We start from the raw sequence: 26,775 nt of genomic DNA, 5'->3' as shown, positions 1-26,775 counted from the left end.
CTAGCATGAACTTCGAGTCTAATTATAGTGCTATATAGCTGAATCATCGAACCGGAAATCTCGGCTGGAAAGGTTAATAATCCAGCTGGAAACTTTTTTTTTTTATCTGGACCTACCGTGAAACCGCACCCTACTGCTCAGCAGCAGTTGCTTCTCTGCAGTTCTTTACTGTGCTCCTACCACACACACCGCTGACCAACGTTGCAAGGCAGCCAGCAGTAAAATTTCCTTTTCATTCCATCCTTTTTGGTACACAAGGTGTGCTAAAAAAGAAACCGAACTTTTGAAATAGCTTGCACACTGGCAGAGGATGGCTCCCTAGCAGAGGAAACTTGCTGAGGCCACCTAGTGCACGTAACACCAGGCTTAGACAACACTTTGGGAATATTAACACGCAAAAACAGACATTCACATCGGTTGAGAGACACAGGACAGGCGCCAACTTTATAATCTTGACCCGCGTCGCTCGCCAGGGCCGTAAGCAGGAATTTTTTTCGGGGGGTGTTTGTGTGTAGAATGGCTAACTTTGGCAACTGGTGGTCGCTGTAAAGGCGTGAAAGTATTTTATATGACCCGAACAGTTAAAGCATGAGAAAGTTTCAGGGGGTGTCAGAAGCCCCTCAACCTTCCCTTAGTTACGGCCCTGTTGCTCGCCCTATGTGAATGTCTTAATTTTGCGCTTTTAATGTTGCCAAAAGCTATGCACCATCTAGCGGAATATCAAGTTTTGTTAAGCTTAGACAAAAACTACAATTTGTTGCATTTCACTCTGACCTTTAGTTGGTGAGCTACAGCCACTGAAGTGCGCATGTGCACATTCTGCTCGTCCGATTAGCACCAAAGTGGCATGAAAGAGCCTGAAGAAAACGTGTGTGCGTGTGAAATTTTGCCACAAAGCTTGGCATAACAGGTGACATGGCTTTATGACTATGATGTTGAATCAAGGTATATATATTAGCCCAGTGAAACAACCACACACTGTTAGCAGCACAAATCATAGTCTTTAAGCTACCACAGCTAATGAGATTGTTCCAACCTGGCAACATTTTCCGCATAAAGGGGCAAGCGTATTCGGCAAACATTACAAGCTCAACACACAGCAATGTGTATACATTAAGCAGTTGTTGCAGTGCTTGAACTAAAAGCAGCTAGACTTTCACAGCCCACAAGAAGCAAAGAGAAAAAAAGCAAACGTACACGCACAAGCGATGAAAGAGATCCCATCGTTACTGTATCTTATTGTTTGTTATCCTACACTTTTAGACTGGGATGGTGCAGTAGTTTCTATGGGCAACAAGTTAGCCAGTTTTATGCAACAAAACGAGTACTTAGCCAACACACAAATGTTTAATGTAAGATTGTCCGTGAGCCATTGTGTAGATAGAATATTACTGAAGAAAACTCTCCACACACAATTGTTCTTTCACTTTCAAGATTTAATTTCATACACTTGTACAAACACTATATGAAAGGTTGCATCACTCATGCACTATGACATTGTTGGTGTCACAAAAAGTCCAACGTCACTTATTCATTTTTTTTCCCCACCAACATTGCATGTACAGGGTTTTCCTTTGTCGACACAGAAGGCACGACTCTTGTAGACTTCTCCGTGCCCGCCTTCTGAGATAGCTACCTCTAAGCTGACTAAAAAATGATGAGAAAATAAAAAGGACTGAAGGGCAAAGGGACACGCATTCTCAGCTCACACAGCTACCTTACTCCGATGCTAATGAGGTGACCAGCTCGACTCACCTCAAAGTAACGCCAACAAAACTGCAAAGCAAAGCAGCAAATAAATAAATTTTACAATGTAGTGATAGAAATAAAGCAAAGGTAGGCATTGCATATAAGTTCTCTGTAAATAAATGTCGACACAAAACTTAGCTACAAAACAAAGACAGTGGTGCAAAGAAGGCACTATTATATTTATATATATATGTATGTATATATATATATATATATATATAAAAAAAGCAGGTGTATGCAACAGAAACTGAGTATGCAGAAAAAGCCACAGTACATAAAAGCAGTCAAAACTTAATAGAAAAATAGGAATAAAGCAGCACTACCACAGTGCCCTTTGAAAACATAGAAACACACACAATTACTTGTTCGTAGAACCTTTACAATGGTTTCACAGCTATACACAAATGCTCCATCATGTCTGATCCACTGACAAGACGACGCACACACTCAAGTAATCTTACACAAAATGGTCGATAAGAATGCCCCTGCCCTGCACCTAAGGCAAAGTAAAAGATGTCTAGGAAAAAAAAAGTCTAAAGAGGAAATGCACATGTGTATGTATATAATTATATATATGTGTATGTGTGTTGTATTATATATATATATTTATATATGTCCAAAATAACCTTTTTTAGAACAGCTGTTCTGACAGAGGCAGGTCAAAATGTGTGTTGTCACTATCTTTCAGTGCCTTTGTCAGTTCAGTCAATGGCAGACAGCGTTTTCCTATTTCATGACATGGATGTTTAGCAAAACAAGAAGCTGCATGGGGCAAGAGGGCGGAGGACGATATCTGTACACAACCGCAAATTCTTTGTACAATGCCATCAGACATCACCTTAGGCATGTCTTTTAATCTTAACAATGCAGACGCTGGTTTCCTATGTGCAAGGGGCCATGAAGGTGCACACAATTACGAGCCCACTCCACAGTTTTATGAATCCTGCTCACAATACCCATTAAAAACAAACTTTAAAAAGCAGGATATTTATCAGTCCTGCATTCAATTTCTGTAAATGTAGATTAGATGAAACCAAAACATCGTGACAACAATGCTACCACTTCAGTTCATAAAGTGTGGCCTACACTCCCATGACCTTCAAATGAGTAAAAAATAAATACATTGTGAGATTTCAACGAGAGCCATTCATTCTGACCACGTATGCACACACACCCACAATCATACCATGGCAAAAGCACAAAGAAACCAGAGTACCAAAGCACAGGTGTTTATATAAAGTTTGCAGAAAGGATACCATATGGAGACAAAAAGTGTCACAAACTATTATGGCCTACCTTCCCATTTTCACGTGCAAATTCTTGTGCGAACCACATCTTAAGGACAACTATTATTTACACATTCCTTAAAATGTTGCCGCAAAGGATAATTTCATGTTCCCCTCAGCTCACGTAATGCGACATTAACTTCGCCTTGTGTAAGTACGTGCTCTTTGAGAGGTACATAAAATGTAAGCAGATGCAGGAAGTAAAGCAAAACAAAGCACAAAGAAAGCTTCAGGAATGTCTCACCCGTAAGAAACATTTAAGTGATGGGACTGCGAGTGGTCATACATGGCCAAGCAGCGAGGTGCCTGTTACTTGCTTCACAAAGTGAAGTCACAGTCTACCGGCAAAAAGAGCAACACCAATACATTAATTTCGACAACTGAAACATGCTATGCAAATAGCCCACCACTTTATGAGTTTGCACTGTAGAGAAACCCGTAGATGTATCAAAGGGAAGGAAAGAAAGGAGAAGAAATAAGAAGGCCTGTTCAAACCGATAAACTAAATACAAGGAACCAGGCATCTACTAGATGGAGAACAAAAGTGCAGCATCCATACAGGAGAGGTTTCAACCAAATGCAAGTCTTTCCAGTGACCAACCATAAATACAACAGAGTACAAAATAGAAACCCAGAGGTGCTTCCCAAGCCGGACCCCAAATTACTGTTTGTGGAGGCCAGCTATGACGCAACCTTGTCATGGGGCGATGCTTCTGGCTTTTTGCTAGACCGCTCCTCACGTGGCCTCTTGTGGTCTGGCTCATCATCTAGCTCATCCGAGTTGTCGCGGTCGTCGAGATCATCCAGGTCGTCCATATCATTGCCCATGAGACTCTCATCGTCAGAGTCGAGGGTTGGTGGGGGGATTGGTGCGGGCCGGCGAGCGGTAGTTGTGGATGGTGGAGGAGGAAGCACACTGCTACGCAAGCCAGCTCCGAGGGCAGATGTGACCGAGGGGGCAGCAGGTCGCCTTGAGCTGGCCAAAGATGCTGAAGGGGCTTTGCCTGCCGCTGACGAGATGACACTACCCAGCCCCCCGAGGCCATTCACCAGGCCTGCCTGGGCCAGAGAGGCAAATGAGGCCGACATGTTCGTGGGTAGCGAGAAGCCACCCAGGCCCAAGGGATTGTAGAGCAGTCCTGAGGGGTATAGGAAAGGAAAAGATGTCGATGCTAAGCTGGCTGACGATGTGGGAAGGTTTGTGCTGCTGCTGCCGCCGCTTCCGCCGCCGCTGCTGCTGCTGGGGGTGCCTTTGCTATGGCGCTCCTTGCTGGGGGCCCGCTCACCATCTTGGGCCTTGGTTTCCTTGGCCTCCTCAAAGGGTAGGCCTTGGAAGCCCAGGCCGGGGAAGCTGAACAAGGGATTGGCCAATCCCATGCCTGCCAGGCCGCCAAAGGGCAAAAAGAGAGGGGGTGTGGCCGACGACGTTGATGGGGATGTCACCGCTGCTGACGACTTGCCGGGCTCCATGAAAAACTTGAGCCCCGGAAAGTTTCCCAGCATGCTGCTGCTGAAGCTCAGAGGGTTCAGGGCGGAGGTAGAGGGAAACCCGAGGTTCGCCGCGCCACCAGAAGATGAGGAGGCTGCCCCGAGGCCAGACTGATGCAGGCTCGACAAGAGGGACGCTGCCGTCCTCCTGCCGCGCTTGCTCTCGGGGACTGCCATGCGCTCCTTCGGCATTTCCGGAAGATGACCCTGCAAAGTCACCCGCAAGCAGCCTATATACATATATGTACACACTGGAACAAGTGTTTCTGATGTTGTGTGAAAGTAATGTCATCCCTTTTTTATAAATACAGTATTAAGGCAAAAGGTGCCTAACCAAATGCGAAAATTGACCTGCGTCCCGCGTCGGTGGCGTCAACACGAGTGATGTAAAAAATCATCACGTGATGACGTCACCGCATGACGTCACAGATCGTCAAAATTTGCGACGTGATCACATGACATCATTGCTTGGCCAAAGGCAGGCCAATCCCGGAGGCAGTGCAAAACAAAGCGAGGTACAGAAAGCTTAGAATGTCTCCCGATCCTGGAGGCACTGCAAAACCACATTAAGGGGTATTCACACGGGGGACAAACCCTCGGGGGAGAAGTGGGGATAGCAGATCATGTGACAACGATGTCATGGATTAGCGAGTGGGTGCGATCCCCCCGTGCCTCCTCTGAAGAGACTGGAATTTTTTCCCCCCGACAGGGCAAACAATACACTCGTGATGGGGGAGAAAACAGATTTTCGGGCAGGTGTTAGGCGCAGTTGCTCCAACTGCAGCAAACGTTTTACAATCATTTTCCGGGTGTGTTGGCCGCTGCTATGGCAGTCGCGATGGCCTAACTTAGTGATGATGACACTTTTTTTTTTAATCGTATAAGAACATGCGTCCAAGGCCTGCTGAACTTGAATGCTGTGCAAGAGGTGATATTCATGAGCATTTTGACGTTGCCAGTTTTCTTGAAATAACGACTTAACAAAAGAAAAAAGAAAGAAAAAGCATAGCGAATGTTTGTAGTAGCATATTAATGATGAAAAGCAGTAAACAATATGTTGGAACGAATTTTCTAGATGTTTGGTAGAGCGTCGCTTGCTCTCGCACACTACATAGTTCTCATGCAGAAGGCTCCGCCTCGTTACACGTAATTTCAGCGCTATGACGAAAAAAAAAAAAATGTTGGAGCTATAATGAACCAAACTATCTTCATTGAACACAAACTTAGTGCCTATCTGAGAGTCGACATATGTCAGCTATAAGAGGTCTCTACATTATGCGTGTACAGTACTTAAAAAGATTCTTTTAACAGGTCGCCGGAAGCGTGATTGATGCCTCAATCTGCACTATGTGCTCATGGAACAAGGATTTCATTTTTTCTGCTGCACTGATGACTGATTCTGCATGATGAAGACAGCAGCGATCTATACAGTTTCGTTACACTCCAAAATCTTGAAAAAATGCTCAAAGATCTCTGGTAAGCGTCAAGAGGTGACGTCTCTTCAGTTCTCGTTAAAATATATATACAGTAGACTCCCGTTAAGACGAACTCGAAGGAACCGCGGTCATCTGTTCGTCTTATCAGGAGTTCGGCTTATCAGAAGTGTCCCCAAAAAGAGAGATGCTAACATGCCAAATGCATCCAAATATGTTACTTGAAAACACTGAATGGAGTAGACTTACAATGGGGGCAAAAAGACAAGAAAAAGCATTTATTTGGCTCATCTAGATAAAAACTATGCCTTCAAGCAGAGTATTTACACGAATCGTACGAGCAGCTGATTTAGCGGGTTCAAAAATAAAAAATTTCATGAAGATACTGTTACCACATTTTAATGATAAAACTGTAGCACGCTCCTATGTTGAAGATTACAAAAAAAAAAGAGAGAAAGAGAGAAGCACAATTTTCCTTCAAATAATGTAAATTTATTGTCCTGGCAGTTCCTTTTCTTCTGTGAGCCTGTTTTGCTGGCTCTAAGATCACTTCTGGGTACGCCTCGGTCGCGTGCTGTTGCCTTGACAAAGTCATGATACGCTGAGTTGCTTAAGCAAGTCTGCAAGGTTTTCTTCGAGGTCCGGATATTTTCCCGTTTTCGGCCCGTAGTAACTTTTCCTGATCGACGAGCAGCTGAAGATATCCCATTGCGCTACTCACGGTCACAAGCCTCGCGCACACGAAAAAGACACGACGCAGCTCTATTCAGTGTACAAAATGGGCTTTCCTTGTCGTGCACTTCCAGAATCAAAATGGCTCATCACAGTTTGCACTTCACTGGGAACAGATACAACGCGCACAGGTCCTATGCGAACCAATGCGCGCCAACGCCAGCTGACCACAAAATGTGCTCGGCCGCCATTCTGTGATGGCGATGACAATGCACCTGACCCCCCTGACTGGAGTGCGCCGCAAATGTGGTTTCGCTTTCGTACTCGATTGTAATACACAGACAATTTTTGTTCCCGTTGTCGCTTTTTCTTTATTTTTTTTTTCCTTCACTCCCCTTGGGTTTGCCCCTCTGACCACGGTGGAGGGGCCCCAAGCTCTTGTGTTCTTCTGTTCCCCTTTGTACTCCAGCTGGGAAACCGAAGACCGGAGGGGGAATTCAAAAGGACGCAATGGCTTGGGGGTCCCAGTTGTAAATCCCCCTACTCTTTTTGTTGCTTTCTTTGCTGACAGAGCCCGCACCTCCCCCACCCACAGGCTGGGGTTGAGGGGGACACCGTCTTTATCCCCTGAATGTTCTTTTTCGTTTATCTTGCACCCTCCGCGTCGCGATTTGCTTCCCGTCTTTGCTCCGGGAAGCGCTTTTTCTTTGCTTTTTTGCTTTTTCTCGGTCGCCTGAATGCCCCACCAAGACTGCAGTGTTCGTTTTGCAGAATCGCCAGCGCTGTCGATCACCGCGAAAGTTCGTCTTAACAGAAGAGTACAGTTGGGCGGTTCGTCTTAAGCGAATTTTTTTTTGCATTGAGTCTATGGGAGACCAAACAAACGGTTCTTTGTTGTTCGGCATAAGCGAGAATTCGTCTTAACCGAGTTCGTCTTAACGGGAGTTCACTGTATATATATATATATATATATGATAATTGTACTTATTTGTTAACACAAAGCCGATAAACATTGAAACATGCTTCATTTCAATTCCTGCTACCCGACTACATGACCAAAGCCTCACTAATTACAACCAAAGCTGACTGATCCGAAAGGCCAAGCACAATTTCTTCCGCAGAGGAAAAAAAAGAGCCGCCGGTTAACGACCTCGCGAGGAATGGCGCTTTTGTTTACTTCGGGCTTGCAACAACAAAAGCACATGAAATACTGTTGGCAACCTAACCAGAGGGCATAGCACTGTCGGTATTTCGTTACGCGCATTCTGTGAAAGGCAGCAGCACTAGGTTTGCATGAATAATCGAGCAGTACGACTATTCGAACAAAAATTACAGTATTCGAACTCGCTTCGAAATGAATTTAAATTATTCTAAATTTTGAAGTATTTGAAATGAACGAATAGACATATAAAACCGCATGTAACCCCCTGTAAACGTGGTTTCGCGGCAGTGGAACATACCGTGAACACACTTATCCAAGAAAAATCCACACTGCCGCGAAGCCCTGCTTCACGGTTAAATGAACAAATTATCCTCACATCAATTCACAATTTTTTAAGTTTAAAAGCTCATTATACCTGCTTATCTGCTCTAAGTATAGTAAACTTTAAAACGTAATGCCTTTTCCAGGTTATCACTTGCATTCCACCGAAAGCGAAATCCTGCTACTATTCAAAGTTGCTTCCACTTCCATTTGAACCAAAAAGAATGAGATTTGCACGTGCCTTGTTTTAATTTAAAAAAATATTGTGCAGGTTAGTTGGGTCATGGCAAATACGCTCATTTTTGTTTATAATATGTGATGTATACTATTCGAATTCGATTCGAAATTATTCGACCAAATCACTGTTCGAACATTATCTGGACGTGCTCTCTGTCGCTGTGGGACGAGAGTGTCGACACCTATTTTTCTTACACCGTGGATTTACAGATGCAGACTTTCGCATGAATGCTTTTTTAATGCTAAACACAACAATACTTAGAGAACTAGCAAACTTATCATTTAATTTATACCACTATTACAATTGTACACCAGAAGTATGGAGGAAATCTTTTAGAACTGACTATGGTTGGAGTAATGAACTGCCAAGGCTCATACGATAGACTAGGGATACTAGGCTCATACGATAGACAGGATTTCACACAGTCAGAATTTGTAATTTTGTTGCCTTCCCTTCTTTAAAGCTGATGTACGATGTGATTTGCATACTTAATGAAGTTTCATATTAATTTTTTTTATTGCCTTAATATCTCCAATTTTAGTGCTTAAACAAATATTTTGTCCTTCTTCCTTTTCATAAACTACAGTCAATCCTGGATATATCGAACTCGGATATATCGAATTATTGGCTATATCGAACAGTTGAGAAATCCCCTTGGTTTTCCCAAGCAGAAGTATGGGGCTGGTGCGTACATATGTCGAACTCCCGCAAAGCGAAACAACTGCTATATCGAACGCTGTGCCCAACCGAAGCCCAGAAAGTGCATTTTCCCTAACAAATATTGATAATTTTTCGGCTGCGTTCTAACAAGCTCCAATCCCTTGTCGCGCGCAGGTGACGAAACGGCGGTATTATTCCATTGCGTTGATCTAGTTCGTTGCGCAGCGCTTTTCAGTGCACCGGCATATTTGATGCGCGATCCGCAGGTTTTAACACGCGGGCATAGTGTTTTTCAAAATGAGAACGTGAAGTGACTCGGCAGCCTCGTACTAATGTTCACATTCCCTTCCTTGTTTGTTCGCGCATGATGGCATGCGGGCCCAAAAAGCATGGCCTTCGATATGCGCAATCTCGTGACGTATTTATGGCGTTTTCAGTTTTAAAACGCAAATCTCAGGGCCAAGTATTTTTATCGCATTTCTCGCAAAAGCAACCGCTGCCTTCTACAAAGCCACAAGTGTCATCGCTATCACCAACATGTCGACGGTGCAGAAATGTTTCTTTGTGCAGCGTTGTCGTTGTCTCTTGCGGCACGTGGACTTGTGTACTTGTTGCTTCGTTCTTGATAAATTGTCATTCGGAAGTCGAACTTGACACTGACCCGCTGGTAGCGATAAAAATGATGACTGGTGCTTGGAACGATGTCAAGTAAAGCAGAGTCGTGCACCATTTCCTTGCGGGCCTTGGTGACAGGTGACGACTTTGGGTGCGTCATGAGCGCTGACTACGTCGTACGGTACATCAGTGAATTTTGCGACATATCGGACGGGAGCACAGTGAGCGACTACATCGATGGAGATAACGACGTAACTGTTTATGACTGCATCAATGCTGAGACCAAAGCTGACGTTGCCGGTGCTGCAAAAATGGACCCGTGCGCTTTGAAGATGCCAATGTCGTCGCTGCCACCGCTAAACCCTTTACCGCGCTACAGAGCTTGCTTCGGCGTTCAGTGTCGATCACCGCTGTTGTGGCCAAAGGTGCTGAATTTGCTTATTTGGAAAGCCTCAATGATATTGATGATGACTTGAATTCACGGCACGCAAGAAGCAAGACAAGTTTGCTAACTATTTTCATGCGAAATAAAGTGCGGTAACTTGCAAAAGGAGAAGTTGTCACCTTGTTCTTTAGCATATGTAAGCGAATCATAATGTTTGCAGTTTTTACGATTTCCGAAAACTGTGTCGAGGCCTGCAGTGCTTTAATATTAAGCCTTAAATATGCATATTTTGTATTTCGAATTCTCGATATATCGAACTATTTCACGGTCCCCTTCGAGTTCGATATATCCGGGATCGACTGTATAATGCTTTGATGACAACTCCATCAGTGTATTGTGCATTTTTGTGTACAATACCAGGCAGCCATATGTACCAAGGCAGTAAAGGTCACTCAAGACGCATTTGAGTGACTTCTTTTCTTCAACCTCCTATATTTATTATTTCTGTGTGTGTGTGTGTGTGCACATGTAAATAGAAATAAATCAATTAAATCAAATTAAATAAGGGAGCATAGGGACTGCCAGTTCTACCATATGGAGCTGAAACTTGAAGGATAGAGCAACGAACTCGACAAAAAGTTAAAGACCACGCAACAAGTGATGGAAAAGAAGATGATAGGCATAACATTAAGAGATGGATGGACAGCATAGTGGGTCACAGAACAAACAAGGGTAATCGATAAAGCGAAATGGACCTGGCCCAGCCACGTAATGTGTAGGAAAGACAACTGGTGGTCAGTTAGAGAAACAGAATGGATACCAAAAGTCGGGTAACACAGCCGAGAACAACAGCGAGTTAGATTAGATAAAGCTATAAAATTAGAAAGTTTGCAAAGATCAAATGGAATAAGCTCGTTGAATTTGGTAAATTAGAAACAGGGCTGGGCAATATCGATGATACATGTATCTTCAATACTATTTTAGATACTTTTTGGGTATCTTGTATTTGTATCGCGATACGTCTCGCAAAACAAGTACAGTGAAATCTCGGTATAACGAACTTCAGGGGACCGCGGAAAAATGTTCGTTATTCTGAAAGGTCATTATAGTGAAAGTCCAAAAATTTACCATAACAATAGAATTTCAGTAGCGCAAACGTCCTACCTTTGCAACGGTACGTCCTTGAACTCGTTTCTCACAACAATGCACACGTGAACGTCAAACAAGGCACGTTTATTTGAAATAGGCCGTGACCGTTTTTGACGGGTGCAGCACAAACTCTGCGTCACGAACGATTCTAGACCGTCCGCATTTTTATGCGCCGCTTCGGTCGCTGTTCTGCTTTTTTTCTATGAATAAGCGGAGTTTCCTCAAGTAGTCCAACGCATCTGTGGCCGACACGGACTCATCGCGATCTTCGGGTGCTACCGTGACATCGTCCTCCATGTCATAGCTGCAATCCTTTAAAGGGCCCCTAAACCCCCTCCGACATTTTCCCAAACATTTCAAGTAAACAAGCGCATCGCGTGCAGAATGCCGTCGCGATCAACGATGCCACACGCCGCAGCGCTACAGGTCGCGGGCGCGGCACAATTTCGAAAAAACAATAGCTTCTCCTTTCCGGTCCCCGCCATTCCCGCCACTGACATGTGTGACATCACCAGTGAAACTATGACGTTATCAGTTTCGATGCTTGCGATTGGCCGAACGACAACCGACGACTTCCGGTTACTCTGCAAACAGCTGTTCGTGCGCACCTTGCTGTTCTTGGTCGTGTTGCCGCTTGCTCGCTCACGAGGCCCACTCACGCTAGCGGCAAGCCTGCCGCAACGGCGCGGTGCCGCAGAACGTCAGCCGTCGCCGCACGCGCGACAGCAGTCCAACTTGCACGGCAAGCTACGCCGGCAAGCCTCCGAAAAACATGGCCGCAGTGCCAAAAGCGGTTGTCGTCCACCTCGAGTCTATCAAGTGGCCGCCGTGTGCTCTGTAGCGTGTAAGCTCCGAACTGATGCTTCCATTTGCTTTAGATTCATGTCCATAAGCTTCGACAGCAAGGTATTCGTACCGATTCAGCCCCGTTTTGGAGAGCCATACTCAAATAATCGATGCTGTAGGCTTAGCGAGTCGAAAAGGGCCCTTCCGAATGCTCGGAGGACATAGATTACACGTTTGTTAGTTGTTTCTAATCCTCCATAGCTGGCGCCACTTGACCTGGCGCCAGCTTGGGGACATTTTATTTGGTTTTACGCGACGCTTTCTTTAATGCCGGAATGACTAAAACGCAACCGCCAAGTCGCTAGCGTAATTACACATCCACGCCTTGCGGTTTGATGAGCTCCGTGAACTCATCTCGAGCCGAGGTGGTCTGGCACGGCGTGTCCCCGTACGGGTCACATCACGTTGGCGATCCTTTGAAGGCGTGCGCGCAACACAGGGTCCATACCGGCACGATTCGTAGGGGCACGGGCCGGCACGGCAGCAACAGCGGTTAGTCAACGAACAGTGCACCCAGATACCACACAGAGTTGACGGCGAGCTGGAGCGTCGGAGTCGCCGGAGTCGCGGCAACCGGAAGTAGACGCTGTCTCGAACAGCGCGTCAGCGGTGACGTATGCCACGCGAGATGAGGAGGGGCATTCAGCGAGGAGGGCAAAGCGGTTTTGGAAGAGGGTAACGTAGGAAAGAGAGAAAGAAGCGATCGTCTCGTTTCGATCATCAAACGCGTGTAACTCCGCTATTACGGCACCGTTTTGAAAAATTCTCACGGCTACGTGTTCGTTGTAAACTCGAGCACAACTTCCTCACCTCAACTAAATTTCGACTGCTGGGTGGTTTAGGGACACTAAAGGCAAATATTAAGTCGACGTTGATTGTTGAAATCAACGTTTATAGAACCAGGTAAGTTGCAAAACTCCCCGCGTCAGCCAACCCGTCGCGCGGCGCCGGGACAGCTTCCGGTTTGGTGGCGCTGGCGGCGCAACAAGCTTCCGCAAGCAGACGAAAACGCGTAGTCTGCGGGGCAAACGCCGGGGCAGCCGTTCAGAAAGGGCTCGGTTGTTTACTCGCCGACTGTATATTATCGCGATTTTTCGTTGCGCTGCCGCTGCAATGTAAAACTGAGTAATATTTAGCAGCGGTAAGGCAAAGTCAGTAAAGCTATGGCTTTCAAGACCGTCCAAGACAACTGACGCTTGATAGCATAGCATACGAGTCTGTCCATTACCCTATAAGAAATTAACTATATGGCGCATTCTCTTAGCGTAATTATTTAGCTAAAGCGGATGCTTGGGCGTGTTGGTACTCATATCTTTTCGTTTTTCAGTCGTGCTACAGAAAGAAAAATTGTATTTATTTTTCGCACATAATGCAGAGAAACAATTTTTCAGATATTGCATGTATGGTGTGATGCACACAAATGGCACAACTTATTTACAGTCTCAGGCATTAAACCTTATCAAGACAGCTCTAATTAACTGTAAAAAATTATTTACAGCACAATTTTTAGAATCACTCAAATCAAGGCAAGTTCGGGAATATCTTTGGAACGCAATCTTCGACGAGGCTCCTTTCCGTTGGCGATTTCAACCTTAATTCTTATCGTTGACCGTGTGAGTGAAAGTCTTCAGGATGTCTTCCTCATGAATGTGCATATCACATACAAGTGATATGTCGGACAGTTTCTTGTCCATACGAGGAATGGCGCGATCCCACGTCGCTCGCTGGTCAAGGTCACGCGGGGCACAAATAGGTTACCAACCGTCTCGTATTTCGCAGGGCTGTCCCTACTTTTTATACAGCGTTGCGAGCCGTCCCTGTCGGGACAGCTATATGTCCCGGATTTATTCCGTACCGTCCAGTTAGAACTTTTTATGTGATCCAACGCACGCCCGACAACGCGCGTCACGCTCCAGAACACAAAGTTCTCACGAATAGCACGCACGAAGCAATGTTGCGGTGGCTAGTGGTGGCTGCGAAGGGCTTTAGTTACTTTCTCTGAACTTCTGTGCGAAACGCGACAACTTTTACGGATACATTCTCCAGCAAGAGGAAGTGTCGCGAGCAGCACGTAGCCAGCTGAAGAGGCCGAACCATTGGACCCCCCCCCCCTCGACCCGTCCCGACTCCCTTCATTGAAGAGTTGGTAACCCTAGGCACAAAAGAAATGTTGGGGTGTCTCGGAACAGAACACGTCGCCAGGGTGAAGACACGCAGCATATCCGAAGCACAACAGAAAACGCCAAGCTGTTCGCGCAGAAAGCAGCCTCCACGGATACTGACGCGACGCGCCGCAACGCCGGCCGGAGTGAGTGAATCCTGTTGCGACAGCAGCGCCACATCTGTCGCTGATGGCGGCGGCGCCGCGCAACATCGCTCAGTTTTGCAACTGACCTGGTTCTATAAACGTTGGTTGAAATAGCGGTCCAGAAACCTCGTAGCGCTGCTTTTGTGCCAAGGAAGTGCTTATTTTGAAATAAAATCACGTTTTTAGTGGTCCGCATCGCGTTAGCGCGCTTCAAATCTCCCGCCTGAAAATACGACTCTAATACGTCACTGCTGCCGTGCCCAACGTTGCCCGCTTTTACTGCGTGGCCGCCGACACTAGTAGCAGCCGAGTGGAAGTAGCGGGACCCACAGTAGCAACAACGGCGCTGCGGCAAAGACTTGCTCGGATGGGCACATTCAAAGCCGTCACCAAGTTGCGGTTGGTCTCGTAATCCTCAGTACGAAAGTGCAGCGAGCACAGACGCAGAGGTTTTGTCTGTTTAGCACACTGGCGCAATGGCATGACACTAAGCCACTTCGAGCGTAAGGGTTCATTCCGCGGCACCCAGTGAAAAGACACACCGGTTTCCTTCTGCAGCACTGGCGTTGTGCACCATTCGGGCATCCGGCAATATCACACGCATGCGGCATTTCGTCAAACTTTCTGTCAGAGCGACTTTCACGAGCGCGCAAAGCACGCACGGCAGTATGCAATCCCGAAACTACCACTGAGACGGGCGAGGCACAGTTCGGCGAAAACGGAACCTTTGAACCACGCGCGCCGTTCCCCATGGCAACGCCACGGAGGTTTTGTTTTCCATGAATCAAGCGGAAACGAACAAACAGCATTTTATTACGGCTTTTGATGCTCGGAATGTTCTTTTTTTACTGCTGCTAGTTTGATTACTAGTGATTTATTGTAGGCCGACTTCCCTACGTCATCGGGATCACTTCGAAAATGTCCCACTCGTGGCGCTCATCATGTGATACATTTAGCTTAATTTCTCGGTAAGTAGGGCGCTGCTGTTGATAATATTGCCATTTTAGAAGTTGTCATACATTGGGCTTTCACTCTGACATAAATTGTTATTTGCCTTTAGTGTCCCTTTAAGGCCCAACTGCATGCACGCGAGTTTTGAACGACAGCCGACAAGATTTGCTGCCGCGGAGGGCCATCCATCGCCGTCGCTTGTCGCGTCGCAGGTTTCTGGAAAGCCAGGAAACATCGCTTGTCGCCCGGATCGGCAAAATGGCGGCATCTCTGACCCTTGCTTCGGTTGCAATTTGCTCGTGATGCTTCCAATCGGCGCGTACTTCAAGGAATACAAGTTATAGACTACCTTCTTTACAGCCCCATCTCACGCAGAGAGCGAGGCAGCGGCCGTATTTTGTCGTTAATATTGATCGACGGTTCGTTTTGATGTTTCGATGGTAGCTTGCTGCATTGGTGGTAGCTTGCTGCAATGTCAACATCGTCGTCGTGTGAGGTAGCCCTTCTCCCTGCGAAGCAATGATGTGAGGCGCTGCGGCTTTTCTTAAACGTTCTATGACAGCAAGAGGAAACGTTGTCGAGATGCGCCTCGTGGACTAACCCCAACATAACGCAGTTTGCAAAGTGCGACGTAGCGTAGGCAGCGTATGCTTCCGGGCGCCCCATGGGATCACAGCAGATACTACTGTCGCGGTTAAACATAAGATTGCGAAAAAAGGAAGTCACAAAACGCTTTTATGGCATCCTTATCTCAAACAAGACAATAATAAATTTGGCATGTCGTCATTCATGTACTCTGTAATTCTTTTTCGTAATTTGCCCGGTCGCGACAGCGCGACGGAGCCCGTTTGTCGCAGGCTCGCAGCCGCCTTCGCTCGAAAGTCGCGTGCAATGCATGCGGTTGGGCCTTTACAAAACCTGATGCGTTGTCGCCTCCGCAATGGAGGGAAAAAAAAAAAAATTCTCCGCCCGCGTCTTTCTTCTCCTGCGCCATCTCCGGTTTTTGCGGGAGGGCGTCCGCTCTTCGCGCTGCGTCGTCTGCTACCTTACAGCTCCGACTGCCATGGCCGATACACTGAAATCTAAGAATCCTCGCATTTCGGGATATAAGTTCGTAGTACTGAGGTGTTGTTAAGATTACACGGGAATTAAATAACGATCGTTATTCTGAAATGTTCGTTATTCTGAAGTTCGCAGTAGTGAAATATTTTTACATTGAAACTATAAGCAGTCGGCACGGGATTTCTTAAAAGTTCGTTAATTTGAAATGTTCGTTAATGTGGTGTTCGTTGTAACGAGGTTTGACTGTATCTGTATTTCCGATACATTGAAGAATGTATCGTGTATCTTAAGATACAAGATACTGCGATCGCACCACCACCGTGCGAAGCAATAAACGTTGGCTGAGCTCGAGCTTCTCACGCTGACACTGCTGCCACTAAGTCACCGGAATAAAACTAAAGGCAGTGACATTATTTTATCTTTCCACAAGAGTTTTCCATTGAGGATAGGCGATAAGCTCCGCGCGTCCCTATATATTGGTTGAGCAGAGTTACGAGGTAGCTTTGCGTCATCTCGACAGACAAGCGTGCGAATGTCTGCGCCAAGCCGAATTTTTGTTTAATCCTTTTTTTTTTTTAGTTTTGTCAGTGCCATGATACTCGGCACTTAGCCACTCTCCTGTGCCGCGTGCTACAATGCGTGCGGCGTCTTTCGCACACATGCTGATGCCACTATAAAGTCATTATCGAAGTTCCTCTTGCGTGGTGTTTCATTACGAAGTCTGAAGAATGCAAGAATGGCGGGTTGCTTTGCCTCTCGTGGCTTTCACACTTCGGCGATTTGAAGGATCTCGTGAATGTAAGTTTGCATTACATGCAATGAGATTGACTTATATGCAAATAAGATTATAACAGCTATGGCACCAACGGTACCGATGCTGAATTTAACAGAACAAGCATTCACCTAACAGACGCTATCTTGGCGTACGTCTGTTTTTCTTTTATTCAAAGGGTTTTTAAAATCATAATTTGATTGTTAGCAGAAGTTATTTCTTAGCTGGTCCTTCTTTTCCATCTCGTACATTACCTAGGTCTCCTATATTGTTTTTTTTTTCTGCCACTCTGCTTACTGCAATATGCCTTTAACATGCTGCCAATGTAAGCTCTCTGCGTTACTCCTAGTTTTAACTCTCTGCGTCATTTCTGCTTCTGTTTCGGAATATAAGTCTATATACTTATATTCCACTTGAATTTACTGTCATGTAAAGGTGATGTTGAGAACAAATATATATTAATCCGGGCGCGCCTGGAGTATCTGTACAGTAACGATAACTCTGCTTACTGCTAAGTAAATTAGCAGATTTAAGTTTGCATTATAATAACCTAAATTATTAGGCGCCATATTAAATACGTTGGCAAAGATGTTCGAGAAACACTGTTATACCATATGCTCCGTTCTTCTCATGAGCGTCCCAAAGAGTCGCTTTACGCCATTTTCCATAGGCACTGAATTTAATTGTCATAGCTATTAGTGGCGACCCGCTGCGGTGGTCTAGTGCTTATGGCGCTTGACTTCTGGCCCGAAGGTAGCCGGATTTCGATGGAGGGAAAATGGCAGAGGCTCGCATGCTTATATGTAGGTTTTAGAACCTCAGGTGTTCAAAATTTCCGGAGCCCTCCATACAGCGTCTTTCATAATCATATTGTGGTTTTTCAACGTCAAACACAACAATTACAGTCAACTGCCGATTTTTTGGACGCCCAATTTTCCGGACATGCTCGAAAATTCGGACGCTTTCGCGGCACCGTCACCAGCCCCATAGACTTCAATGTATTAGAACGTCCAAAATTTCGGACGCTGAAGCTATTCCGCGTCCGATTTTTCGGACTTTCTGCCCAAATTGAAGGTCCGAAAGGCATTATTTGAAGCCCCCACCTCTGGCGCGTCTATCATCTCTTAGGTTCGAACCAGCGCTTTCGCCAGTCGATCTATTTGAGACAGTAGCGGAATCCGAAAGTCAGCTTTACCGCAATGCCGAAGGGTTATGGGGTGAAGCAGACCAGAAATTCAAAGGGGGCGCTATCGCAGCGTTGTGCGGTGATGTTACGGATAAGCAGCGGAAATGCACAGAGGCGTGATGGCGGCAGCTGGCAAACGCGCCAGTACAGCTTAATAGCTGACAACCCTTACGATAAGCATCTTCAGTTAACTGCTCGGTAGTGCACGTGGCCTAGCGCAGTTACGTCGGTACTGCACGCATTTAATAGGCGAGAACCCAAATGCGCTGCGCCGCCATTCCTGCTGCCTCTTTGAGCGAGACTGCTAAGTGCGCCGCATAGACGCGTTGCCTTCGCGGACGAAACCAGCTCGCCATTGTTGCGCCCGTGTGCGGTCAGGAACTAAGTGCACATCACGAACCCTTTCATGATAAATGCGTGCATGCGTACGATACAGCAACAGTAAAGTGACGGCGTCAGCTTAGTTGGCGATGTGCTGCACACAACTAGAAACGATCGGCTTGACACGGCAGCAAATGCTGCGTATTGGCGGCGATTCGGCGATGTGTGTGCACATTTTTACATGCGCACACGCATTGGGGAAAGCCGGACGAGTCGTCCATGCTTCCGCCGCAGTCTTTGTGTTCCGCGTCATCGTTTACAAACGCTTCATACGAGATAGCCGTAATCTATTCCGCGCTTTGCTGATATCTGCGGCGCTCATCACAAGATGCAAAAGTGGCGGTTGGCACGTACGTAGTTAAGTGGGGTTCGCGGCAGGTATCGAATGTATTTGCGAGAGCCTGGGCACGCACCAAAATGCCTGATGATTGTACTGGGAGGCATTAAAGCTATTTCGGACGTGGCTGTCGCGATTTGACCACTTGAGCAGAATAAAAAAGCATGAATTTGTTTTTTCGGACTGCCCGATTTTTCGGACAGCTTCGCGGTCCCTAGGGAGTCCGAAAAATCGGCATTTGACTGTATTATTAGCTCTTGGGGGTGCCTCCTGTATCGTGTTTCTATACTTATTCGCTGTGTTTGATACGGAACCGCTTTTCTATTTTACTTAGATATACAGTAAAAGCTCGTTAATTCGACACCTGTTAATTCGGAAATTCGGATAATTCGGACGGCTCTATTGGTCCCAGCCAAAGTGCATGTTAATCTATGGGACCAAACCTTCGTTAATTCGTCAGAATTGGGCTCCGCACCGCTTAATTCGGACAAATTCTGACGGCTGCCGCTACACAAATGTGTGGTAAAGCAGCGCTGGCATCACTGGGGCGAAACCGAAACTTGAGTGACATCGCCATCGTTATCAACTAGTGGGGGCGATCGCGGCGTCACCGAACGTCGGCGTCTTCTTTCTTCGCTCCACTGCGCCTCCGACGCCATTTTCCCTTGTGTTGTGTCGGCACCGTCTCTTGCGGAGTTCTTGTTTTTTCCCGTTGTGACCGTGTTTACATGTGAGGCCCGAGCATGCGGCAGTAGCCGACGGTGGCATCGACGAGGTGTCAGCCGAGTCAACCGACGGTGACTGCCCGACCTTCGATGCTGTCCTTCCCACAGATATGACCCTTCAGGACTACATCGCGATTGATGATTGTGTCGCCACGACTGGTCTCCTGCCTGATCAAGAAATTATTAATGATGTCGCGACCTCATCGCACCTCACGGGAAGTCTCGGAGGCGCTTTTGATATTAGAGGGCGTTTGCCTGAGCACTTCCGACAGTTTGCGTGCTGTTGGCCATTTGGAAAAGTTAAGAAAAATTGTAATGTAAGCCGGAATCTGCGTGAAAACGCAGACAACCATTACAAAATACTTCAGCAAATAAAGGTATGCTTCTCCAACTTGATTTTAATGTTGTTTTTCCTGTTCATTCGTTAATTCGGCATTCGGTTAATTCGGACATTTTTTCCGGTCCCGTGAAATCCGAATTAACGAGCTTTTACTGTTATTTGTTTTCGTTGTTTAGGCTTCCCTGAATCCTTTTACTGTTGCTAGTCACCAGGTAATCGGATCTATTAAGTCAATAACGTGATTAGTGGCGGTGTTCTGCAGCGCTTTGCGCAACTATACAATTCGTCTGAAACGTTTCTGGGCTGCACATGTTCTTGGTGACGTACACCTGACCGGTGATCCATTATTGCGAAAACCGTAATATGTTTACCGGCAAGGTAGAACGCCACAACGGTATTTGCACCATCGTGCGGAGGCTTCTCATTGAAGTTCATATGGTTACTTGGCAACCCGCTTGCTGCTCAGCAAGCAGAGCAGCGACTAGCTCCCATCAGTTACAAAAGCTACAAGCAAGAACCACTATCAGCGAAATGTATAAAGAGCTGTCATATTAAGCAGCTAAAACAGCGCCAATAAGTTGTTTCGGAATGAAACATATACCATGAACAGGAAGTACAAAACTTTTGAGATACTAACAGAGTTTTCATTCAAATGAAACAATTCGTCGCAGTTAATAAGTTTTCAAGCAAATATCTATGTGCATAGGCATTTAATGCTCCGTCATATAGATATATTTTAACAAATTTGAGAATGTATCGAAGTATCTTAAGATACAATTGGAATGTATAGTATCGGACACAATCAGTGTTGCAGTATCTTGTATTTGTATCTCAAATACTTCTTGCCTGGGTATCTTGTATCGTATCGCGATACAATTTCAAAGTATCTTTGCCCAGCCCTGATTAGAAATCATTTGGAGAGGCCTTCGTCCTGTAGTGGATGTGAAATACGCTGACGATGAGAAGATGATGGCGCTTCAACAAGATACAACTGTTCCCCTAACACATTTCAAATAAGGACAGTTTCGAAGGCCCTTAAGAAATTAGTACGAGGTGAAGAGTGCTTTAAGGTACGGAACCCCACATCTTTAAAGTCAAGCTCTCAACAAGAAAAAATTAAGTACATACACGTTTGCGCCTTGCAGATGTTGACTGAGACATCTGGTTTTTCGCATCTTCATTTTGCTTTGCCTGCTGCAACCACCTCTGCACAAGAAATTAAACAGAAAAAATACAGCAACATCAGTTATGTGCACCACACATAACAGAGAAAAAAAGAGCGTCTGTAACAAAAAAAGACAGGCACAACAGCAACCAAATGAAATGATGTAATGGGACAACTGCAAGGCAAAAAAGAGAAAGGAAGTCGTAGCAGCCTTATTGAAATATTTATTATTAAAATTATTACTCAAATGGATTACAGGGTGTCTACCGAGTTGACTTTTCTAAATTCCCTGAGTTTTCCAGGTTTTCCCTGGGTGTTTTTGCTAAAATTCCCTGAGTGAAACAGAAGTTTGTTTTATGTCAAGATGGGTAGAGACCATATCGCTCGGTGATGTCACTCTCTAATACGCACGTTAGAAAATAAAAACGACTTAATCCCATTTGAATAGTACATAGAACAATTAAACCTCAATATAGCGAAGTTGGTAAAATCGGCAACTCACTTCGTTATATCGAAACTTCGTTTAACTGAAATTCGACCTTTCATGGAAGGCATAGTTACTGAAGGATTAATCTTAAACTGAAAATGCCACAAGAATGCTCGACTAATATGGCAACATGAAAAAACTTTTTTTTTAATTTTTTTTGCGTGAAAAAAAATAAATTTTGTTGAGCCTGAGGAGCAGCAATCACAGTTAGATGCCTTGCCAGAGTGTCACATGTAAATACGAAACAAATGCGGGTTTAATGCACTGTGGAATTGCACTTCTGCTGCTGCGGGTTGTCAAATCCTCGCGCGTTGCCCAGAGCAATGCAACGCCTTTGCTACCATGTTGCCCAGCCGAACTATTTGCTCTCCACGAATGCAAAACATCGAAAACCATCCCACGTTAGAAAAAAAGAGACAGTTTCACTGCGAGAGCAAAATAGTAAATCTGATAGCAACAAAGAGGAATTTTATATGAATACAGGCTAGCAGCTTGCTCCTTCAGAAAACACAGCCGCTGCACTAAGAGAAGTGCCCTATCTATGGCTCAGGGGCGGATTCAGGTACATAATGTATATGGGGGGGGGGGGGGGGGGGGGTTTACAAAGGCTGAAGCCCCCGCTCAGCATTGCATTTTGGTGGGTCACGCATATTTACAACAGCCCAGAGGGGATTATGGCGGTGCCTAAGAAGCCTTCGTTGTAAATGTGCATAGGGAAGCAGGAAAAGGTAGAGCGAGAGAGGTAGAGAGCAGGGACAAGATTCTCTTTACCCCTTTTGGGCAGTGGCACGCAAAGCAACCTGAAAGAGGGGGCAAACTCAACAGGCAGCCTGAAAAGGAGGTGGACGACAGGCACTGAAGGGAGTGGGCGGGGACTGGCTTAAGGGGGAGGGGGGCGACCACCGCTACCCCCCCCCCCCCCCCCCCCGGATCCGCCACTGCTATGGCTTCAACGGAAGTTTTAAAGGTATGAGCCGTCTGCTGATCCCCACTAAAAATACCGCGGCGCACGCGACACACCCGCTGGTACAAAGTACGCACTTCCTGTCGAACTCGCGCAGCCCTACCCCCTCCCCTACCTGCCGGCTCCTATCTCCATGTGCCTAAAGCCCCTCCATCGCGTCTACTGATGGAGGGGCTTTACATGTGCCCATCGCGCGAACGAGACGGTTGGCTTGTTTCACCCCGTTCGTCGGCAGCGCTCGCGCGCTCTCACTCGCGCATGGAGATAACACCTCACACGCGCGGGGTGATGTAATCGCGATTTGGACTTGATAAGGAAGATCATGGCGAAGGCAAAAAAAATCGCGTCGGAGTGTCTATATAATTGCTATCGCAAAAAAAAAAAAAAAGCAATATAGCTGCGGGCTAAGATCGCATAAAAGCACGGCAACAGCCTGAATTACGGCACATCCGATTATGGTGGAAACGTTGCTGTTTTCCGACATCGCGCGCCGAATCGAGCAAATGGGACCCGTGCCGGTGTCGCGAATTTCGGTCGCCGCTATGCCTTGGCTCTGAAAAGTTTTGTAATTCGGCTTTGTAGAAAACATCCACGTGGTGCGGCTGGTAATTGAGAGCTGCAGCCCCTAAAAATATCAGTCGACTGCCTAAAACTTGTTTCAGCAGTGCCCTCATCGGGAAAAAAAGAAAGAAAAAAGCTTTCACTTGCTGTGAATTGGCCTGTTAGTTACGCTACCTCTCGCCTGGAAATTTATTCTATTCTTCACGGAGTTCTAAATAGCATCTTTGAAGCTCGGGATCTGAGCGAGTGAGCTCTCCGATAACAGCCAACAAGCGCCGTCTTTTTTCTCGCCGATCGGGATGGCTTGCCAGATACCAGCCTTGTCGAAGACATCCGCTTCCTGAACGATCGCGATCGCTTGCAAGATAACTCAAGCTCATTACATCAACTGCTACCGCTTCTACAACTAATCATGCTTGTTACTTGACAAGCGGCGATCACAAAAACACCATATCGGGCGCTAACGCACAGCACGCGCGAGAAAGAATACAGAACTACACCGCATAGTCACAGAATACCCTGACAACATTGCGCGATACGATGTGTCGTGGTTCATGGTTCCCGCATGCCACGCATTAGCCGGATTCTCTCCCACTTCACCGCTCCGAAGGCGATGACAGACGAGGTGCGCGCCACTTCCCCGCAGCCGCAGCGGCCGTTTGATTTGAAAAATGCGTTCACAAAATATCGAACCAGCGCTACCGCGACTTTCGTTGCCTTTCAATAAAGTTACTGTGGATTTTCCCTGATGGGAGCACAATTTCCTTGAGTTTTCCCTGAGAATTTCCAGACTACCCAGAATCCCTGAGAATTCCCGGTTTTCCCGGTCGGTAGACAACCTGGATTACTACGACATATTCCAAGTGTTCATAAACACCATGTTAGGAACTCCTTCATTACACAAAAAATTCGTAATTGTTTTCCTCAGGTTTTCTTTTATCAGAGAGACACACGTAATATGGCTCAAGGTAAAAATAAAAAAAATAGTTTTAAAAATAAGGATAATTAAATTTTTCAACAAATACAGCCATGCAATTACTTCCAATACAATACTTGAAGGGTGCTATCAGAAGAACTCGGCTGTTCCCATAAATGGAAAATGTTAACACAAAAGAAAACTGGCATGAATTTATATTTTCAACGTCACAAACTTTAACCTCTCAGTGACTGCCAGTAGTGCTCTTAGAGTTACACAATCAACTGGTACTCGTTATTATATGACGTGTGCACGCGTGTGAAATTATGGGACAAAATGTCTGTTCCATGACAGCTACTAGCCCCTTCCCAATCTCAGTACGATTTTCTGCATGACACCACTGCGCTGCGGCAAAGTGACTTAAGGGGAGCCCCTATTTAGAAATGTATTTCTTGTTTTTGAGTAGATTTCTATGCAACTTTCACAGCTTAGTTATTTTTATGTGCTGATTTCAAACATGCAATTATTGTTCTAGTAATACATTATGCAGTTTTTAAAATATTAAATAGTTTTTGCATTGTTAGGAGCAAGATTTATTTCTAAACTGTGAGAGTTATAAAGCAAATCAACACATCACAATAACCTGGAATGACAACTGTTAACAGTAATACAGGAATTGACGTTCTAAACCCATTTGAACAAAAGTTATGATACGTTAAACATTTGCGAGTGAGTCTATGTTAAAGTGCGATTTTGCTCACAAAAGTTCAACGTACCATAACTTTTGTTCAAATAGGCCTAGAACATCCATTCTTATTTTACTTCGTGTAGCATTCATTCCAGGTTTTTGTGATGTGCTAATTTGCTTTATAACTATCACAGTTTAAAAATAAATCTTACTCCTAACAAGGTAGATGATATGTTTGATATTTTAGATAGTGAAAATTGTAATAAAGAAATAATTGCATATTTAAAATCAGGACATCATATACCGTATTTACTCGCATAATCCTCGCACCCCCCACATCGTCCAACAAAAAACCGATTTTTTTTTTCCTCGCGTAAATATCGCACCCCGAAAAATCGCAGCATCAAATGTCGTCTGCTTCTTCCAGCCAATGATGATGATAGCACAGCAGCCTAGCGCCATCTCTTACGCATCATGCATACTACCAGCGCACGGAGCCCTAATCCAATCCAGGCCAAGCCACAAGTGAAGTTCGCGTATCGAGCGCCATGTTTAGTGTTAGTGTTCAGTTTCCGTGTCGCATGTGTAGTAGCGTCCATTCTGCAGCAACACAATGGGCCGATACGGAAGCTACACAGCTGCGTTCAAGTTAAAGGTCATCGATTATGCACTGGAAAACGGCAACAGGGCCACCGGCAGGCACTTTGGCGTGGACGAGTTTTGTGTGCGCTACTGGCGACGGCAGCACGAACAGCTGAAAGCCACGAACACAACACACAAGGCCTTCCGTGGGCCTAAGACTGGGAAATATCCACAGGTTGAGGCGGCACTGCTTGACTACATCAAGGGTCTCCGCGCGGACGGGTGTGCCGTTTCGATCGACTTGATGAGAAACCAGGCGCGCATAATTACCCGGAAGGAGGGCATCCCGGCGCAAGATTTCCGCGCAAGCAACGGGTGGGCCACACGATTTATGTGCCGAAGTGGATTGTCACTTAGGAGGCGGACGACTTTGTGTCAGCGGCTACCCTCGGCGTATGAGGACACCATCGTCGATTTTCATCGATTCGTGATTAGGATCCGGGAAGAAAAGAACTTCCTGCTCTCGCAGATTGGAAACGCGGATCAAACGCTGCTCAACTTCGACATGCCTTCAAGCACAACTGTTGAACAAAAAGGTGTGCGGAGTGTGCACATCAGGACAACAGGTGCCGAGAAGCAGAGGTGCACCGTCATGCTTGCCGTAACAGCGGATGGGCGGAAGCTGCCACCGTTTGTTATTTTTAAACGGAAGACCCTCCCGAAGGCCAAGTTCCCTCCTGGAATTCATGTACGAGTACAGGAAAAAGGTTGGATGACCGCTGACCTTATGGTCGATTGGGTAAAGACTGTCTGGGGACGCTGCCCAGGGGCACTTCTTTACCCATCGCTGCTGGTCGTCGAGAGCTTCCGCGGTCACCTTGTCGACTCCGTTCGGACGAAGCTGAAGGAGCTGCGGACTGATCTCGCCGTCATTCCAGGCGGTCTGACATAGATGCTGCAGCCTCTGGACGTACAGTAGAAGCTCGTTATAACAAAGCGGGATATAACGAACTAATGGATATAACGAAGCAATCGTAATTCCCCTTGAAATTCCCATAGACGCCCATGTATTTAAAACCTCGTTTTAACGAAGCTAAAATTTCCTCGCAATGGATATAACGAACCTTTTTTTTTTCCCACCGAGCATTTACTGACCATTTTGGTAGCCGGCAATTAATGTCTTATAGCGCGCGACGGTTTACGTCCCATCACGGATGCGGTAATTCAAAACTCGCGCCTCGCGCTCCCGAGGAGCCGCCTGCCAACACGCGCGAGGGTGCACGTCTGCCTGCCTCCCCTTCCACTGAAACTCGTGGATCCACCCGCGCACGTCACCCGGCCTACCC

General features: G+C 46.0%; 1 protein-coding gene across 4 annotated transcripts in view; it reads right to left on the bottom strand.

Moving 5' to 3' along the window:
- Positions 1-1,415: 1,415 nt before the first annotated feature.
- Positions 1,416-26,775, bottom strand: part of LOC119376795 (chromodomain-helicase-DNA-binding protein 8) — a 178,252-nt gene continuing 152,892 nt past the window's right edge. For all 4 annotated transcript variants that reach the window (XM_037646517.2, XM_037646514.2, XM_037646526.2 and 1 more), the window contains 2 exons: positions 21,195-21,272; positions 1,416-4,730 (listed from right to left, as the gene is read on the bottom strand). In XM_037646517.2, the coding sequence (XP_037502445.1) occupies positions 3,717-4,730; positions 21,195-21,272 (1,092 nt within the window). In that variant the 3' untranslated portion in view covers positions 1,416-3,716. The remainder of the gene's footprint in view (positions 4,731-21,194; positions 21,273-26,775) is intronic.

The sequence above is a fragment of the Rhipicephalus sanguineus genome, chromosome 1, assembly GCF_013339695.2.
Source record: "Rhipicephalus sanguineus isolate Rsan-2018 chromosome 1, BIME_Rsan_1.4, whole genome shotgun sequence".
Classification (NCBI taxonomy): Eukaryota; Metazoa; Arthropoda; class Arachnida; order Ixodida; family Ixodidae; genus Rhipicephalus; species Rhipicephalus sanguineus.
This window is presented reverse-complemented; position numbering and strand designations above follow the sequence as displayed.